Below are 21,239 nucleotides of genomic sequence, written 5' to 3' on the forward strand. Positions count from 1 at the left end.
TCCTTAACTGAACTCTGCTTAGAAAGGAGTATAATCTTCAAAGTACAGATACAGGTTTCTCTTTCCTTCCTGTTGCTTTACACCACTCTTTCCCTGACTACTCTTCTGTTTCTTATACTTCCTAAAAGTGCTCCCTACTTATTCATTTTGAGTGCCGCTGCTTTTACATGCAATGTTAGCAGTCACTGTTCTTTGCTATCCCTACATTTAAAATCCTGAACGTTAAAAGATTCCCACATGGACAGCATGTCCTCTGGGAGAAGAGATCTCTCTTACCAGAACAAGCATATGCCAACCAGTCAGCGTCATTGCCCCCTCTGCCCAAATGCGCTCCCACAGCCCCAACATTGCTCAACCGTAATGCATTGCACCTCCCAAAATCTCCTGAACATTGGAAAGGTTGATTAAGGGCTAGTCCTCCTTTCATACTTAGGCTACATTATAGAAATAGGACAGGGATTTTCTGTCCTCTCTACAAAGTTCATCTTTCTCCTTCTCACAGATGGAGGTAGAAAAACAGGCCAGAGATTTGGCATGGAGAGGAACCATGAAGCACTCCTTGCCTCCCTCCACAGAAGGGAAAAATGGGGGCAGGAAACTCCAAACAATAAGTAACTCCTACACCTCTTTTTCTCCTTCCCAGCCTCTCTCCTACAGGAAGTAGATCTGCACTATGTGCAGAACTTTTTCCAGTGTTCAGGTATCCAGTCACACATGGGCAGAAATGAGCAAAGCTTTGTAGGGGGTATTGGAGTGCCAGGCTGCCCCGAGAGAAGCAAAAACAAGGTCTAAAGTTTTCCATGACCAGTACCTTGTCTTCTAAACACACAAACGGACTACAAGAGTGTAATGTAAGCACCAGCAAATATCAGTTGTACAATGGTAAAAGCCTATAAACCATAATTCAAACAGAAATTAGGGGATTAATATGAAATATTATTGGGTATGATATTTTTGCAAGACAGTAAAATCACACTAAATAATCATAATAGTTCCTTCTGGACACAAAATCTATGACTATATAATGATAATCCTGTGAGACAGCAGCATATAATTCTGTTCTTGTTCTGTTTTTGTGGAAGCTTTAAAAATATCTTTAAAAAGGAATTTTTCTGGACTGTAATATTTTAACACTTTAAAAGCTACAGATACCTCAAATAGCTGAACATTTCATATAAATTGCTGACTATGGCTTACAATTTGCTTAATTTCTAAAAATTTAAGTGGCAACTACCGATACGCATCTGACAGAACAATTCACAGAATCATTAAGGTTGGAAAAGACCTTTAAGACTATCAAGTCCAACCATCAATTCTGACCAACCTGATGGCTCCAAATCAAGAAGTTTTCTTAGGTTTTGTTTGAAGAAAGTGTGAGAAGAGCTTAGACACATTTAAATTAGGGCATGACATTTTAAAACAGATCACTGATACATTATGCTCTGAAAGCATAAATAACGATTTTCTGTTTCTGATTCTATTTAAAAGTGCAGCAGCTCCTGAACGTAAGTTTCTAGTAAACTCAGTAACTCATTGTTTTATACTTGGTGGCAAAAGGAAAGCATTAAAAGAGTAGAAGATATTGCAGATATTCTGAAGATTCACCTTCAGTAAGATGAAGAAAAATGTTGGTGAGAAAATGTGATATGGAAGCTGCTATACTGCAGCTAAACTCTGTTTGTGACTTGAGTGCTTCAGAGCAAACAGGGTATGAGGACCTGCTCAGCAATCACAAGTGCATGCAGTTACAAGCACAGCAAGGGAAAATACACTTGAGCAGTTTCCTGAAATATCTGAGGTAATCTCTTATAAAACATTTTCAGTCTTTCTCATTTCTGTAGATAATTTGTGCTCAACTTTGAAGCCACAGCTTTATGATGGGACAGCAGTTGGTGATAGAGGACTGTATAGCTGAAGAAAAATGTATACTCACAGGCTACTGTGAAGCAAATTGTGGTACTAGAGTTTGACTCCACACTGGAACCTGGGCTGAATTTATATTTGTATACTCGATGAAGTTTAAACTCAGATTCAAAGAGGCCTCATCTCTTTTTATGAGGGCTGTGGTTTATAGAAACGTACAGCTTCAGTTGAGGATTTCACTCACCGTCAGTCTTGTAAATGTACTTCATTAAGAACGACGAGTATGCGAGATGATCAGTGCACATAGTCCTGACGTGATTCGAGACTTACACGTGATTTCTGACGTTTCAAAAGGTCCCGTGCCCCACCCCATGAAAACTAATGGCAGCTTCATAAATACCAGTTCAACTATCCTTTCCAACCTGCATATGGTTGTCCTCACCAGAAGCTGAGCTACCAGAAGAGAAGACCTTGTGTTTCCTGTCATATGGCTCTGAAGAGGGTGGATAGGACACATGGCAATTCCAGAGCTACTCTGTCTGCAGACAAAAACAATGCTGTGTTCCCTGTGAGGCTATTGGGATGGCATGAACCTGACTTCTGAACAAACTGAATTTGTACTTTCTATTTTTGAATTCTGAAAGTAAATAAAGTAAAATAAAGACATATTGCAGTGGGATGCCATATTGCAGTTGTGCAGAACATTGCTCAGTATTATATAGGCTGCATTACCTCACAAAATCGATATCAGCTCTTCATGGATTACTGACTGGTGTCTGGAAATGCTTAAGAACTGCACAGGCTAGTAATACTCTAAATTGTATAGGTATTGGAAAATTTAACAGTCGTTCACACCATTCGTGTCTAAGTGCTTTACTTAGGCATTCAAAGCAAGATGGAGGTTTCCCCAGACCCTGTGTACAATTAGTGCAAAAAACCAAGCACCTTCACATGGTAGCATGAATAACCTTCCCTTAATATTATCCAAGTTACATATTACAATATTTACCTGGAAATGTAAAAAGAGGCATCAAAAACAACTGTGGGAAAATGATTAAAATGAGATGTTTTTAATAAAGAGAAAATTAAGATCAGCAAGTCCATTTTAAGAAGTCAGTTTAATTTCATAAAAATAAATGGGACTAAGGTAAGTTTATCCCAATAACATCTTAGATTTAACTAAGCCTTGAAGTATAAGGTAAAAGAGGAGCAAACGGACTAACAGTTCTCAACCTCTCCAGTTGCAAGTCCAATACCTGTCAGGCTCACAATTCTGCACACCAAAAATAGTAACTGCATTTCTGTCAGACCCATATTCCACTCTCATCCACTGCAATCCCACTTCAGCTATTAATTTCTGTGATTTTTTTAGACACGTACATTTTTAAACAGCCTTTTCAAAGATCACTGCATCTGTATATTGTACGTTACAGAGGCAATCTCATAAATGTTTTATAGTGAAGCAAATTGACATCCCTTTTCCTGCTGACTCCCCTGCTTAGAGATTCCAGGGTCATATTAGCCTTTTTTGCCAGAGGAGAACACAATGTTTTCCATTTCTGTTGAGATACTCATGCTGACATTCATCTGACCAAATGTAGATATTTGGGCTACCCTTCTGTTTGACTGAGAAAAAGAGGCACTCTCAGGGTATAATTTTTATTATCCTAAAGCAGGCTTCTAAAATATGTCAGATGAATAACAGTCAAACATTCTTCTCCATTTAGACTCCAGTCTAGAGTAACTAGCTCAGGTGCCAACATTTACACTGTAGCTGAGATTTGGTGAAATAAATCATAGCTCTAGATCTCCATTTCAGATGTGGAATATGTGTTCTACCTTTGCAGTGGTGGTGCACTTTGTTTTAATAGGTCTAATTTACCAAGCAATTCCACTTACTCTGTATTATTTACCTGTCCTCATAAATGTTTATTATTCGGTCAGTCTTTGTCATCCATGAATTTTACTAGCTATGATTTTGCAGTTACTTCCAATTCATTTATGAAAATGCTGGGTACTGTAGAAACAGAGTTATTATGGACACAATCTGAAACTATTTGGTAAGCATTATATATAACTGACGATTATGGTGATTTAATGTTTAAATGTGTTGTCAGAACAATCTTTAGAGTGTATATACACACTTAGAGTGTATATGTTTAAATTCCTGTAGTAAGAGAAAAGACACCAAAAAAGCTCAAAGCTTTCATTAGTCTTGAACATCACAGCCTAACTGAACTTCTTAAAGACCAATAATGCTCATAGATCAAGTGTTATTATTAAAGCTTATATGTTTTACATACACTCTTTGTGATAAAAACCTAAGTAAGTAACATTCCAGACAGTATTTACTCTCTCAAAAAGCAGCATACAAGGATGCTAGGCTACTTAGCAAGAAGGCAAGATAGTATCCAAAGAGATCTGTCAAAATATAAACAAGCCACAGGGCTAAGCATCTAAACTTCACCAGAACATCTTGCCTGGACCTGGAGGCTCTTCAAATGAAAGGCACATGTACTTAACACATTTTGAAGTAATTTCGGTTAAGTGTTGTTCATTCTGGTTGCTGACCAAAACATTTCCCACATTTATTTTTAAACTAGGTCCCTTAAATACTACTACTCCTTTTGGTGAAAAAGGAGTCATAATTACACAAAGGCTATCCTAGTTCTTTTCATTTCCCTTTCTCTGTACTGTTTTACAAAATCCTTGTGCTGCACACAACTAAGGAGCCTGGGGTGATTGGCACTTTGCAGGCCCAAGACCCCAATGCCTACTCCAGGTCAAAATTATGGATATTGCAGTTTATTCCATGAGCAACAGGACTGAGTTTTGTGTCTGTGACAGCACTGCCTTTATAAATCTCCTAATTTCAGGAGCTTAGAACTGACTGCAAAATTCCCATCCAAGCTGCATAGGTTACAAGCTGAAATAAAAATTGATTTGACTATGGGAAGAGCAATAAATAGAAATTCACTATTTATCAACTCATAAAAGCCAGAAGATGGGAGGAAGGGAGGAAAAGCAAAGGAAAGTACTTACAGCTTAGCATCAGAGAAATAGGGCCTTATGCCAGACCACCCAAAAATTCTTGGCACGTTTATAATTCCATTGTAATTTCCAGCATCAGTCCAAAAAACCCTGTGGGTAATTTGGTTACCTGAGGAAGGATACTAGTCAGCCTAATCCCTAACAACTATGAGGCTGGTATTTCAGACTGTCTTAGACATTTGTTAAGGCAATCTCTAGGTCTATCTTACCAAACAAACTGACAGTTATAAGGCAAATCTGATTTATTCCTTAATTCTGCAACCTGTGGAGACACAGAGTGCCACTAAGGACATTTAGTGACTCAAAAGGGGTATGTAGGTCCAAAATCCTCAGAATATTTAGGTATTCAGAATGCATCATCAAATCCACATTCATCAGTGCATTGAAATATGTACTTAAGTTTAAATGCATTCATAAATCCCATTAAAGTTAATATTTATGCGAATGACTAAACACTTCACTAAGTAGAGGCATAGTTATTTGTGTATCAAAGTTCAGTTTATGCTTCAGTGAGTTGAAGAATTTGTGCCCACTGAATTATTGGTTCTAACTGAAGATATATTGACACGAAGTTAGATATTTATTTTGAACACTATATAAAGACAATTTAATATCTTATGCATGATATATTGCATGATAAAATGGTAGCTATAGAAATTATGTTTTTTAATGTATACTGCAATGTAAAATAACAATATTTACTGCAGAATATGTTTTCTGCATGAATGGGTATGAAATACAGGGAATTTAGGGTTTAGAAAAGCACATGCAACATGGTTAAGACCATACACAGTTGATCAATCTACTCTATATCTTAAAATATTTGACAGATCTCAAAAGTGAAAGTGGCAATTCCTAGAGCGCTGATAAAAATTGACTGCCTAACTCACTAGCATGTTGCTTGAATATTCAGTGTCAATGCTAAAACCCACACTGACCAGTCTCCAAGTTTTTTTAAGTCATGAATAAATAAAGGCTGACCAGTCTCCAAGTTTAAGTCATGAATAAATAAAGGTTGAATTCATTTTGTGCAACTGCAGCTCTTAAGAGAACACAGTATATGGAGTTTCCTCCTCTAGAATTTTAACAAATTTGATTGTTCCCTAGCTGAATATTAGTTTCATATAATCAAAGGAGAGGTGTGCAAATACCTCTAGAAGATGTTATATGGTGTTTTAGTCATGTCAAGAACTTCTACTTTGGAGAATTACTATTGACTATCCTCTAACACCAATTTAAACAAGTAGAGGTTCATCCAGTCTTTAGGGGAAGCAGCTAGAAACACTCCATAAGGCAAGTGAGTTTTTGAAACAAACTGTTTTCAGTACCTTTCTAGTACTCTATTATTCTGATTCAGTAATACAGCCATTTTAGCCATTGTCACGAAAAGTAGGAAAATGGCCACATCCCAGAGAGTGAAAAGGACATTCTCTAAAATGTCAAAATATTATGGAAACTATTATAAGACTCTTGAATATTTCCCAGAGCCTGTATTTACTGTTTGAAGAGCTATCATGCAGCTGGTTCCTGTTGACTGCCATTGTTACAAGTTTTTACGTGCCTCAGCCGTCAATGGTGATTGACCAAGGTGATTCAAAGCAAGGAGAGGTAGCCTAGATCACAAAACGTGTACTGAAAGTTAGACATCTTGACTCATACGGAAGCAACCGTTTATGGAACTTGCTGGAACAATATAATATGGTGATACATATTCTATACAGGGTTTCCAATTTTCCGAAACAGTTCATGGTACTAGTCATCTATTTCTCTGTCTCCTGATATGTACTCTCCACTAAGTACTTCACTAATCGCTTAAAAACAGACTAAAAAACCACACAGTTCTCCTAAAATATTTTTCCCACTCAGATGGATGTCACCCCTCTGAAAAGCACGCTATCTCAACCCCCCCTTTTTAAAATTTCTTTTGCAGGTGAGGGTTTGGGGGAGGGGAGAAGCAGCTCACTTTACATAGATACCCACCTTCATTAACCAAATACAAGATACTAGTAACTGACCTTCAGAGTATCTTTCTCCCCTATACCAAATGTCTGCAGATTCAAACTACTGTATTATTAGGCAGTAGCTGGAATCACATCAAAAGCTTTCAAAGCTCAGAAGGACTTATTTTGTGCATGGGAATGATGCAAACTTAACATAAAGTTGTACACTAGAAATGTTTTTAGAGTAAAAATGCAGTTGTCTAGATGTTGTCAAAGGAAGTGCAGAAACTTTATCTTATATCCAACGCTTCTCAGCACTGACTAAGACAAAGATTCATGCCTTATCTTTTCTAAAGCAATATGATGTAGCAACTTATTTTTCATTAATGATTATGGTCAGATAAATCTTGGGCAGAGTTGTGATACATTGTTTTATCACGCTCCCCAATTCAAATTGCTGTTTGCAGTGTAATCAAAGGCTTTCACACAATTCACTGAACAATCTTGTGGAAAATAACAGGACATCCTGCAATGGGTCAACAAATTACACAGTCCTCTGCTGTAATTCACATGGCTGGAGTAAATTCAGCCTTTTCATTCCTGCTGCCTTTTACACAGCAAAAAGTTCCTATTCATGTCTAAAAATAAAGCGCACAAATGCAAAATTTATAACTACAGCTTTAGTTACTGCATTGTTGTGATATTAATTAAATTACTGGCAAGAAATTGATATGGCACATTGCTTACCATAGCAATTTTTCAATCCAAAGCATTCAGTCTGCAGTTTTACAGTCTCAAAAGTTATAGACTTCCTTGCTATTCAGATGAGCTCATTCTTGCTTTAATAGACCTCAGAGGATATTAGTTAAGGACTGGAATTGATTTAGGCACTGAAGAGCCTGATTTTGTCTTTCTCAATCTATGGTGCTTCCTACAAATTCACTCAAAGCCCTGAACTTTGAAGAATTACAATGTCAAAAAGAAATTAGAATGAAGTCATGATACGTGATGACCTTGCCACAGAGTCCTAAATCAATTAATCAATCTTTGAAAAATAAAATTAAAAGTAAAATTTGGTTTGCAAAGTATGCCTAAAAGTTTAGAGGCAGCTGAGAGGAAAGCCATCTTTCTTCATTTAAATAAGAAGAGTAGGGTGAAACATGCACTTCCACAATGTGGCATGGGAAATAACAACAATGTGAGTCTTTGTAGTAAGCTTCATACTGAGATTTACTAAAGAATAATTAATCTTTTTAATGTTACTTGTATAATGGGCATTCCTATGTCTATTTTATGGAGGGAGATATGAAACAGGGCTGTACATTACAAAGATCACAAAACAAATAGCAGCAAAAGACAACCACCATCATCATGTACTTACTGCATGTGTAACACATTGCTCATGAAAAAGGTATGCTATCTTTAAAATTGTCCCTGTATCTTCCATGCATGTACCTATGTACATACATATATGCATCCAATATTGCTTTTCCCACTAAGACCTGTTTTTGGCCAGTGCAGGTATGTCTCCACTTCGCCACAAAAAGAAATGGCAGTGAAATGGATCACAGAATACGCTGTTCCTCCTAGCAGTAGATGGGCTAAGGAGATTGTTTAGTTCATAGATTTAACAATGGGGCAGATGAACAGATTAAAATCTGGACTACTGGATTAATTTTTTTTCCAGACTTTTTTTTACCCATTCTTGACCCATATAAGGTAAATCCGTGATCTTACTTCAGGGTCCACTGTGCACAAGTCTGCTTTACAAAACCGCCCATTATTCCTCTCCTCTGGAATTATCAGAAAACTAGGACAACTGACATAGCAATGAAGCTAATCTTTTGTTTTCACCAAACATTTACACCTACGGTATATGTAGTACTTCATTCTGATTTCCAGGCATTGTATGGACAGTAATTCATCTCAGAAAAAATTAACTGTAGGAAAGGTAACATTTATTAGCACAATTTTTCAGCTAAAGAAAATAAAACGAAAAGAAGACCAACTGCCCAACGTCGTAAAGAAAGTATATAGTATACAATCAGGATGGCATCAGGAACCAGAAATTTGGAGTATGAAGAAATTATATTCAGAATCTGAAGAGAAAGTCACAGGATGCGCTGATAGGAAAGAGCATCATAGGAACCACCATTCAAAAAATGAAAAAGGTTCCTCTGGATTAATTTTGGGTGATGACTTCAACAGGGAACAAGTTTGGAGGTGACAAAAGTTTTTCCTGAAATTATCTGAAAATGGCCTATTGCAAAAAAATTCAGTGAGCCAATAAAATTGTGTGCTATTTTAAGTGACAAATTTGCTGATAAAGAGTAAAGAGTCCTTTTCCATCTCGTTTCCTTCCTCCATGTTGGTGTGACTCAGAATATTTGTAGACTTTACTGTTGCTATTATTTATAAAACTGGCAGTATCAGAATCACAGCTACACTGTTTTGCAGGTTTTTCAACTGTACACAGTAAAAAAAGTACTCACTCCAAAGAGCCCAGAGTCTAGCAGGAGAGAAAACAGTGAATTGGAGGGAGCAAAATATACAGCATGCCAGCAAAGGTTGAAGTTATAATCACCCCATATATTGTTGATGCCCTGGTTTGGGCCTTTAAAGGTAAATGGTAAAATTCACTCCTTGTCAGAAAGGGATTTAGCTTACATCCACCAAACTGATGAGAAAAAGGTATTTCCACTCACTCTTTTTTTTTTTTTTTTCTTTTTTTAAATTCATACCCCATTAGTGACAATATATACTTGGGAAGACAAAGATTCAAGCTCCTATTTCTACTTGATTTGGAGCAGGAATCTAGAGAAAAGATACAGTGATCTGTCTGTACCCTCGACTCACCTGAACCTCACCCATTGCCTAAGCACTGACAGAATCGTGGGGTCCCCTTATGCCATAGGGAGTACTCTGACACCTAGGATAAAATGTCATTCTTGCTCTGATGCAGGTATTATTTTGTCCAAAGTGGAAAACCTTCAATGGGAGAGATTTTTGAACCCAGAAAATTGAATCCCAGTCAGTCCAGAAAACTCTGCAATTTAAAGTTGCGATATCTTTTTTTTTTTCCCCATTGAAATGGGATCTGAATTAAAATCTATCATATTTCAAGTAAATTACCTAATTCATGGGATTTAAAAAGACCGAACATCCTGCAGAGTAGAAGAAAGTGACTGATAAACAGATCAAGAAAAGGCATCCAAAATCAAGACTATTCCCTTAGGTACTACTGATATTAGAAACCACCTTGACAGACTGAAACACACAAGACTTTACAGCAACCTCAGTGAAAGAGAATTCAGAGATTCAAGATCAGATAAAGCAATGACTGGCTTCAATATATATTTAGAAAAAAATTGTGAACTAGGCTCCCCAAATCGCTGCAGGAAAAGGTGTGTGGAAATTATTTGCTTGATCTAGTCTTATGTTTTAAATTACTGCTGTTTCTCTCTGCATATCGTATCTTCTGGATATTTGTTTTAGATTGCTAACTCAGAGCAAGAATTTTCTTATTTCTGTTTATCATTCAGCAGAGACCAAATAGTGACTGTTACAGGAATTACACCATCTGAAAAAAAGAAATCATAACAGTTATAACTAGTTCTAATGACAGTCCCAAGGAAGCTGGACATCAAGAAAGGGTGAACACTGCTAGCCAGGCACTTAAATGTAGTTGCTATAGCCTGAAACAGCGATGAGAGTTGACTCTCTTCCCTTGACAAAAATGTGTTTCTGCTTAAAACATCTGCCAGAAGATTCACATTCCCTCTTAGATGGCTGGATCTGAAAGGAATGAGATTCTGCTCCCCTCAGATGAGCAGAAAGCCAGACTCTCGGGAGAGTGTCACACTCCAACTCCTACATTGGCTCCAAACATGAACTTGTTGGACCCAACTGATACAGGTTTCCCTATCAAGGATCCCCTGAACAAGCAAGGAGTCTGCACACAGCGCTGAACTCATGTCTATTTATAAGAACAGCAGTATCTTTTCCATGACCTTTGACAACCCAAGTGAGCTCCAGCTGACTGCTGCCAAGTCGTGACCAAAGCACACTGAGGGAGTCCTGAAGCAACTGGAAGAGGTAAGCTGTCATGGAAAAATGATCACGGTTCATTTGCCACTGTCTGTGGGACTGCCCTTTGATGGAAAAAAATTACAATGTTGAAAGATGGAAGAAGCCTCAGAAGAAGCTGAAGAGATGATGCCTTTATTAATGAACAAGAGAGTCCAGAAATTAGAAGCGGTTGCCTTGTTTTTTAGTGTCATTTTTGACATGAGAACAAAAAAAAAGCCCTCTGTCCTTGGTGATTTGGAAATACATCCCAAGAGGGTAAGATCCTCTGAAAGGGAACAGAAGAGTATTAGACTGACTGTTGGATTTCAGGAACCGATCCAGGGTTTATGTCACTACCAAGTGTCTTGCCAGAAGGAAGGAACTGTTAATCCGCCAATCACCTATGGAAAGAATCAGTGTTGTGTCCCAGTGGGCTGCTAATTATTGCCACTGGCTTTTGTAGGCACTGGTTATACTAACGTTGGTCTGAAACGGTAGGTGGGTGAAACATGACTGAGCTCTGGCTTGACTTCCTTCTGTAGTTTGCTTCAAAGGCAGTTCTAGTTGCAAAACAGTAAAAAGATTATGAGGAATGAACAGACTATTTTTAAAATAAACTTTTACAAACTCTATCTTTTGATAGGAAATGGATTAAACCAGCATTTTCTTGGAACAAAGTCCTGATTTATTTTTTTTTACACACCCTTAGTACCTTAGTACTTAGCAACTACCTTAGGATCATGACTAGAGATATAGATCCTTTACCTTATTCTTTGCTTTGATCGAGGGGTTTTATGTTCAGTTAGCTGTATGAACAGACTTGTTTTCAACAATCCTATTTAATTCTGCTTCCTAGGCTTCATCTTTTGAATTAATTTGGAGATCTCATCTTTCATATTGTACTTGGAAAACTTAGTGAGAATGTAAATGATTGAAAATAAATAAATATTGGGGAAACTGGGACACAAACTTCTGGAACTTGACAATTCAGCAATTTAAAAAGGCAATTCTTAACATATAATTTTATATTTCATGTGTCCTAAATATATGATCCCTGAGGGAGGGGTGATATTTTTGTACTAAGACTAGTACAGTGATCTCACGTGAAACCTTTACATGTTAATTCAAAACAACAATAAATAATGTTTTTTATGTAACAATGCCTCTGTGATTTAAGCACATGTTGTTCAATGGCATTGCTGACACCAAACATGAAGATCAAAGGTGAAAATGTTGTGTAAATTCTATCCTTGGCCATATTGAAGCATCTCTCAGAAACCACAGACATATTCTCTAGTAACAAAACTGATCAGCTTATGTAGAGGACCATTTACATTTGATGAAATTCCTAAACTACAGTTGTGTTGTTTCCTGGGATAGGAAAAGAATGTCAAAACTTCTAGTAGCTTCAGGAACTTACTCAGTGTTTTTTTATAAAAGAGGACGTATGGAAGTGCAATACCAGGTAAAGAATTGCAGGTGTCATTTTTATGTAGCTGTAGATAGCTTGGCTGCTGTTCAGGTGACCTAATTTTGAGAGTCTGTGAGTTGGAAACTGGACTTGTGATGTTCTCTACCAAAACTCAGGATGCAATATAAGTAAGAACTAAGCAAAGCAATAAACTGATTAAAGGAATAACGTACTTACTGGCATTATGTTATTATTAGCTTTGGCAACTATCAAATACTGGCCAAATATAAAATGATTCAGATTCAAACCCAATGCTTTTGACCTTGTAATAAATAAAAGCCTTCCAAAAACCAAGCTAGACTAAAATATTAAATCCTGGCTCCAAAGGAGAAAGACGACTCATAACGAAGTGATTCTATAAGCACAAATCTCCCTGAAATCCTTGGCTGAAAATGTAGAACATGAACAATACTCTGGCTCATGACTGTGGAAAAAACTGTTCTCCATTTAAAATGTTTGTCATCAATGTAATCCCATCTTTAATTACAATTAATGTAAGGGGCTTTTATGTGCTGGAATGGTAATATGTTGCCAAGAGTTCGGCTTTTAGGAAGGCACACAATTCCAAATTACAGTGGAAACTGATCTTAAAATGGAGCAAATAATAATGTATAAAGCTGTCAGAGATACAGCTAACTAACTGAAGACATTACAGTAGCAATAACAAAGTACTGACAGTCAGGAAATATTCTATGAGTGACTTTTAGAAAGGCATGTTTGTTTCCCTCTTTTAGTTACTGTTCCCCCCCCCCCCCCAACTGGGGCCAAAATCAGTTAAAAGTATTGTTTAGATTTGTAGCTAGTGTCATTGAATTTGGCAGTAACTGTACTGCAAAGGTTCACAATCTTATCTTAACCAGTTTACACTCATGTGTTAGCACTTGCTACTCTTCCCTTGTCAAATCAACAGCCAGGCTGCTTGACCAGTTGCTAAAAAAGACTGGCCAGCATTATGGTATGACCTCTTAGAATCAAAATGCAGCTGACGTTAAGGCCAAGGCACAAAAAATGGAGATCCACAGGTCCAGCTAGATGCCACTGTTTGCCTCCATATTTTCTCATCCTTGAGGAAAACTATGCACCTGGATTATTCCATGGCTGTGCTCACAGTTGGAGAGGCAGATAAAAAACTACTACTGTACAGCAAGCAGAGATCCCCTTTGAAGTCCTTTCATCAGCAGCTGATGGAGGAACGTTGGCTCTCGTGAAATGCAATGCAGTTGTGACCACACAGCCATGGACCTCTCCATTCGGTCCAGGGCTGTGTCTGCTCACACTGAGTGTGCCAGTGTGCATTAGTTGAAGTTGATGCTCAACTTCAACAACTTCAGCAGGGTCCCTGTGGTTGGGCTGCAGCCTGTTTCAGTATACTTGAAAATGCAGCCTTTGCCATATTACAGTCTCAGATCTAGACAATTGTGCAGGTGAACTGTGTATACTTAGGCAGTGGTTAGAGAAGATTCTTATGCTGTAAGAAGTTGCCATATCTAGCTAAAAAGTCCAAGTGACTGTGAATTTTAAAGTCATTGCTGGTGTTGGTGTGAATTTTGCTGTTTTATATAGCTGTGGCAGGAAATATTACAGTAAATGAGAAATAAAGAATATTTCTTAACAGATAAGTTGCCTCTTAAATCACAGTTCATCAGAGACCTGAAATATTAGAAAAAACCCTCACAGAATCATGTAACCTAGTATGGCAAAAGAGCACTTTCACACACTACTCTTGTTTGTATCCATAGCTAAACTGTGTGACTGTAGCATGATGTAACCACTATCTGAGTTGAATAAATTTTAGCGCAAATAACAGTGAAGAAGCAGTGACAGTGGCTGTAAGATATATTTGTCTACAGCAGCAGCCAGAGACACGTGCTTGAAGTGATCTGCATAAACAAATTTTACCAATAATCTGGATGTTAGCGTGCTGAAACCTACATAGTTGCAATTGCACTCTGCTATCTATGTCAGCTAGCCCAGAAACATAATCATGTGATCCTTGATTTTTTGTTAGATATACTTTATGGAGCAGCATAATTTACCTCACCCAACTTCACCAGTCTAATGTTTGTGTATGTACTTGAGGGCATTCCTTTAACTTCTTACGTTGATTCCAGTTTTCATAGATTCTACTGCAAGACAGAATGAATGAGCTGCTTGTCCTTTCTTTGGAGGGAGGCTAAAAACTGGCTTAGATTAGATGCCTAAATAAAGTTAGGAAAAATGAGTAGCATTTTGTAGGCTAAATCTGTTATTTGCTCAAGCAGATGTGTCTGAGGCTAAATGTGACTTTTTTTTTTTTTTTAAAAACAGCACTAAGATATCACATGGCAATGGGAACTGCATAAAGCACACAAAGAAAACTCAAACCATTCCACTGTAAGGAATTATCCTCATTAAAACAAGTCCATCACTTAAAACTAAAAGATCTTAGAAAATGCAGCATCTTTGTTATTCTTTGGACATAAGAATACTCAGCAGAAGTACACATTGCCATCTTGATGCTGCATTTGGGGAAACTGAGCAAAACAAGAGCTTCACAGAACAGTCACAAAAATGCTCCCTGATTTAGACAGACTGATCTGGTTTCTAGTCAAAAATCTGTTCAGTGCCAACTGAAATGGTAGCTTCTCACTAATTATGAAAAATAAGGGCTGGGTCTTAGAAAACACAAAGGTTTGTTTTGAATAAAATGAATTACCCAAGGTCATTTATGAAGTCAGGAACTGACTTGATAACAGAAACTTGATACCATCTTCCTTCTTCACTTGCGCATATAAGACTAAATGAACAAGCCTTTAGAAAATATAGTAGGAGACATGAATTTCATTGATAAGAAACTTGCAAAGTATTTTTATAAATATGAATAAATAAGCATACATGCAACTAAGTACTAATACATATAAGGTTTATATGCCCTTCATATAAACTTCAATGTTTATTTCCCACAGGATTCTCAGGATAGCTTTTAAAACATTACAGGAGATGTAGAATAAAAGCTACAATGGAAATTCCTTGACTTATAGTTTACTGTAAGTTGATGTGTGCATCTCAGGACTGATTCCTCTGCTTTCACTGGTCCCTAGTATGTACTCAGCAGCTGGCACACACACTCAGCAGGACTGGAATTTGGGAGTAACAAGAAGCTACAATCTCTATAAATGTTAGAAAAAGGATTCTAGCTTTTTTGATGAGATGACCACAACTGAAAAAATCCCCAACACCCAAGAACTTATTTGAAGGCATAAAGCATTTCTTAGCCAAACTGGAATTTGCACTTTTACTTATAACAAAGATTTATGAGACGGGTTGCTGTTGACTGAGCCATTGGATATGCAAAGCAATGTTGTAACATGGGAGTTTACTGTTAGCTGATTATATTTATTGAATCACAGTGTTGAATCTGCCAGCCTTGATGACCCAAAGTTGCAGCTGTTTTCTATTCTGTTGACAAAGACTTTGCCCTTTAATTTTTTTCCAAGATGTCTTGGAAATTGCCTCAGTATCAGGGGTATTTCAGCAGGGATAGTATTGGATAATTTTGCCAAATGATGACTTTTAAGCATCTAAATCCAGCCATTCTGTAATTTTAAAAAACAGAATTTCCAGAAATATTATCTCCCATTGTAGCTGCAGTTATATGCCTCTCAGCTTACCAACAGTGACCAAGATCAATGGGGAAAAAAAAATAAATCTACATTTCAAAGTTAGTCATGTAAACAGTTGTATTTATAAAATCTGTCACAGAGAAATGAAATGCACTACTATGAGGACTGCTGCAGATTATATCCAATCATCCTAGACTGAAGCTGAGGATAAAGATGTCTTCTTCATACACATCAACAGATAAAGCTGACACAAGGTTCCTAGCCCTTCACAGACCTCTTTACATGGTAACAATGAGGAAACTGCAGAATTTCAGAATGCAGTCACAAAGAGCTTTCCAAACATTTTGCAATATTCCACAGGGAATTTTGCCAATGGGCAAAAGATCTATAGAATTTGAACTCAAACCACAGTTAAAAATTTCGAAGAGAAAAAAATCATTAATTAATTTTAACCTATGTATGAGACTATTGTTTTCATAAATATAGATGCACATATAATTTCAGTACAATATTTTTTGATGTGGTATGTTGACTTTTACAGTGAGGTGTACTCCAGTCTCTGGATCTTGTTTCTTAAAACATTCCACATGCTGAATGGTCTTTATATCACTTGCCTACCCTTTCACAAACTATTAAGTGATCCTTAAAAACTCTTTAGCCTGCTTATTTTTCTTAATTGCCACTGCATCTGTGGGGATGCCATTCCCCAAAACTAATCTAAGATTTCACAGCACTTGAGTGAGCATCTTGAAAAGAAAGACAAACAGAGGTCTTCACTTCCCTTTACAGCCTCTGAGTAGCATTGCAGCAATCTTTTTCGGGCACAGAATGCCAACAACTTTTGCACATGGACAGGAAGTAATTTAGCATTATGTCATAAGCCTGAAACTTTTCTATGTTCTCTTTTTTGAGCTGCTTACTGATGAATCAAAAGATACATTATGTATTCAGTGGGTGTACTTTGGCTTGAGCAAAACTACACACACACAGAACTGTCCTACCCAACACAGAGTTTAAACTTTGGAGGTTTTTTTCGTTTGTGGTTTGTTGTTTTTTTTTTTTTTTCTGTACAGCAATTATTTCATGAATCTTATCATGCTCCTTGGAATCACATTTTCATCAAAACCTTTCTTATAATTTCTAATTTACTGGGAGCACATTTATCTATGGCATGTGACTCACCCCAAACATTTGTAAAAGAACAAGTGTACATATAACTAGAGAGACAAAGTGTATAAACTGCTATGAAGCCAATCTCATTTTGCATATTCCATCTGAATTCTTGTCAGGCTTGGAGCCAAAATTATTCTGGCCAGGCTGTATAAATATGAAGGAATATAAGTAAACCAGGCTAGGCTGAACACTAGTAAAAGGTCATACTGAACAAAATTTTATCTACTACAACTACTGACCTGCTACTCCAAGAACTTGTGAAAGAGAGCATAAAAACTACAAACAGTCATCTGAGGAGGTTCACCACTCTTTCTAACAACTGCTGAATATGTCTAGTAGTTCTTGAAAATTATTGATGCAGGTGTTTTTCAGACTTAATTTAACATTATTATGAGGATAAGCACAGCCTTCCTGTAGCATCAGACAAGTGGCTTCAGTTAAAGTTCCAAGATTATTCTTCTGAATAGAAAAAAAAATCCTTTCCTTTCAGATTAAAGTCATGTTGACTTTCATGTTCAGATGTCCTTGAATCTCAAAACTATCTGAACCACATCTTGGAACTGAAAGTGGTTCCTAGCTTTATTAACAATGCATGTTTTAGCAAGAAATTCTTCTTACCATGTTGTCAACATTTCCTGCTTTTCTTTCCTTCATGGTTGTCTTTCATAGCAATATAAACAGCACTGAGGTCACTTTCTTCTCTATTCTGCTCATTCAATTAGTAGCAAAAGATAAGTATTACGTAAAGGAAGGGAAGCTGCTGATAGGCTTCGGAAAATTCTGTTTCATTGGCAAGGAATTTCTTTACTCAACCTACCTTTTCTTGATTCTGGCAGTGAAGACAATCACATTCAAAGCAATACTGGCGCATCAGTTGCTTTTGGCGTTCACTGGTGGGCATCAGTGATTCAATATAGCTGATGGTGAGCTGTGTGCAGTACATACAAAACCAGAGTTGGTATATTTTACAAAAATTCCATATTCGGTGTATGTATAGCTATGGTAACATTTCTGAATACAACATTTTTCCAACATAAAATTTTATCTTAACAGCTGATTTCCTAGAAGAAAATGACTACTTCTACAAAGGTGGGGGGGAAAGGCCAAAAATAATTTCCATGGAGGAACACTTTTCCACATTTCCAGATCAATATTGGTTGAAATTATTAATCCCCCCAAAATTATCACTATTTCAACTTTTCATCCTAATTTAGAAGATAAAGAAAAAAGAAAAGAGAGAGAAAAGAGAGAAGCAGCTCAGTATCTGAATTCCCTGTGCATGAAATCTCATTGTCTGTCTAGCTCCAAAGCTTAAGTATGTATTTAGCACTGGTGTTATACAACATCCAACCTTCTCCAAAAATTTTATATCAGGGAAGCCCCTACTTTCTTGCACATATATGTTTGAGCTTAAGGAAAGCTCCTCTTATGTCATACCCGTCTTCAGTATGTCTGTGATGTTTCCTTTGTGACTAAGGAAGTGCAAAAGCATTTCAAAGTTGTTGACAAGAAAATTTATTAAAATGATAAAAGAAAATGCTTACATTTGTGCAATTTTCAACTCTCATGCTGTACAGAGTGAATTCCAACAAACTACAGAGAAGTCTGTAGTTTGTTCACTTTGACGCCTGCCAGAATGAGTTTTACAGGGCTAACCATTTGTAGAGTTCTTCAAATGTCTAAAGTGCTGCACAGGCACAAACTAATGATAAGGAAAAGAATATAACAAAATAACAGCCCAGCTCAGACCAGCATTCAGTCATACATGCTATTGAGTGATTACACTATATGTCCAACACACTTCAAAACACTCCAGAGAGGTCAGAGCTAAAAAAATCAGGTCACATTATTTCATCCTGAGCCTAGGCACTTCAACTAATTGGGAGAATTTTCACATGGCTCTCAGTTAAATCATGAGAGTCCACTCAAAGAAATTACAGGAAAACCTAACCAATTTGTAGTAATGACTGTGAAATCCATTGTCAGAACCTGCATTTTGCAAATTAGTGAGCATTCTAATTAAATGAGCAATTAACAAGTAACTAAAACAATGCCTGCATTTTTTCATATATTATTACAGTGTCATTTGATTACATATTGAAGGAGGACCGTATTAAAAGAAGACTACTGAGATAGCAAAGTCAAGTATTTAAAATGATAAGCAGATAGTCTGCTGAAAAAAATAACTATGGTCTCATAATTGAAGATTAATAGTATAATTAATGAAAGAGGCACATTAAAGTTCCACAGATAATCAGTAGTTAGAAAGTGTGAGAACTTTGTTAGCATTTGCATTCTATATAATGCTGTTCTGTCCCAGCTTGTGCACATCTGAGCTGAGAGGGGGTTAATTTCATCACTGTTGGTTTACAGCAGAACAGTCTGTACTACTCATTTACACAGGAGCTGTAAGCTTCCCTCTGAGCTTTCTGTGGTGAATGGATGGAAATTTTTTTGCCGATTTCTTTTCCATTCTTCTCCCAAGCTTGGTCTCTTGGGAGATTCTCTCCAATCTGCCCCTCTTCTCATTCTCTCTCTTCTCTGCCCCTGGGCATGAGTATCCAGTCTTATTCTCCACCCCTGGTTACCTAAACCTGGTTTCCACCCGCAGTCCTAGCTCCTTACATAGACATTCTTGGTACAACGGGCTGATTTTGTCATCCTGCCAGTCCCAGATCTGCCCTTCTGCCACCCCTGCATGCCTCATCTTACACCTTTTCCCCATATTTGATCACCAACACTATTACTCTCCCAAGTTAACAGTCCTTGTTGCCCTACTCTGATTTCTCAATCATCTTCAGTGACCCCACCAACTTTGTCCTCTTTTCTTTCCCCATCTGGTCCTACTCTGCATCCTCCTGAGTGTGGTAAGAAAGATCTGTCTCACTTGCCACAAAACAGTTTCCAGTCAAGCTGTAGTCCTAACCTCATCCTTCAGCCATTCCAAGTCCAATTTCCATCTCCCATCACAAGCCTCTGATCTTCATGTTTCCTTGTAACTCACAAGTGTTTTCTATCAAAATCATTAAACACACTGGCTTGTTCCCTGTCTCTTATCCTCTGGATAAGCATCACTGGTTCTGACCCATGTCCTGCTGGGCTTTAGGTTCAGGTGGCACCCAGCAGTAAAAGGGATTTAATCAAGTTCAGGCACAGTGCAAGATAGCAGAAATCTTCTAGGAAAAAAATAATTCACATGAGATTAGTCTATTCTTTGCCAAAATACTTAAGACAATGGTTGAAACCCCATCATTACTGTTGAATCCATTATTAGGCAGGGTTCATTTCTAGTACTGCAAAACACATAGCCAACATCAAACATGCTTTATCTATCTTTAGCCTACAGGCTTCATCCCTTTCTCTCTTTCCACTTTTGGCTTTTTTTTTTTTTTCTTTTTTTTCTTTCATGTTGCAGAAACCTTGGCAGTAGGAACAAGTTTGAAACCAGCAATTGCTTTTTCAGAAGTTACCAAACAGTTGTGGATATGAACAGTCACGTAACAACCTGCTCTGGATTAGAGCATATGACTCCTCAGAAGGAGGAGAAGAAGAGGCTTCGTCACATTCATACCTCCTTTTAGTGTTTTAACAACTTGCTGTCAGAGGCCCAAGTCCAAATTCCCAGTCCTGCCAGCAAAAATCCATAGGTGAAAAAGTGTTTGTAGCTGGCAGATGGAGTAGGAAAATGTAATCAGAATATTTAGAAACATGACCAACCTAATGGTGACTAAGTCTGTACTAATCATTTTATCATTTAAACATAAAAATTCTGTATTCAAGTCTTTCTCCTACACTTGTTTTAATTTTGGATCCCTCCATTAGATACAAGGCTCATTTAACTTGTACATATTTAGGAAATACGCCCATTTATCAAAGGTTGTCTTAATGGTATTTGCATGTGGGATGTATGGTATTAATTAAAACATTATTTCAGCTGACCAAAGCTTGCCTCTTTATTGCATCGCTTATAAAGAATGCAGTAAATCTTTTCCCCCGAGCTGGAGAATATATATTAAATAACATTTATGAAGGCAGGGAATTATTTAACAGCCGTGAGACTTATTGACTCTC

General features: G+C 37.2%; 1 protein-coding gene across 1 annotated transcript in view; it reads right to left on the reverse strand.

Annotated features, from left to right (window-relative positions):
• Nucleotides 1–21,239, reverse strand: part of SMYD3 (SET and MYND domain containing 3) — a gene marked incomplete at its 3' end in the record, with an annotated part of 420,719 nt that overhangs the window by 58,912 nt on the left and 340,568 nt on the right. Inside the window, exon 8 of the mRNA XM_081998098.1 lies at nucleotides 17,986–18,096. Coding sequence (XP_081854224.1) covers nucleotides 17,986–18,096 — 111 coding nt within the window. The remainder of the gene's footprint in view (nucleotides 1–17,985; nucleotides 18,097–21,239) is intronic.

This window comes from Phaethon aethereus, assembly GCF_964289735.1.
Source record: "Phaethon aethereus genome assembly, chromosome: 3".
NCBI classification, from domain to species: Eukaryota; Metazoa; Chordata; class Aves; order Phaethontiformes; family Phaethontidae; genus Phaethon; species Phaethon aethereus.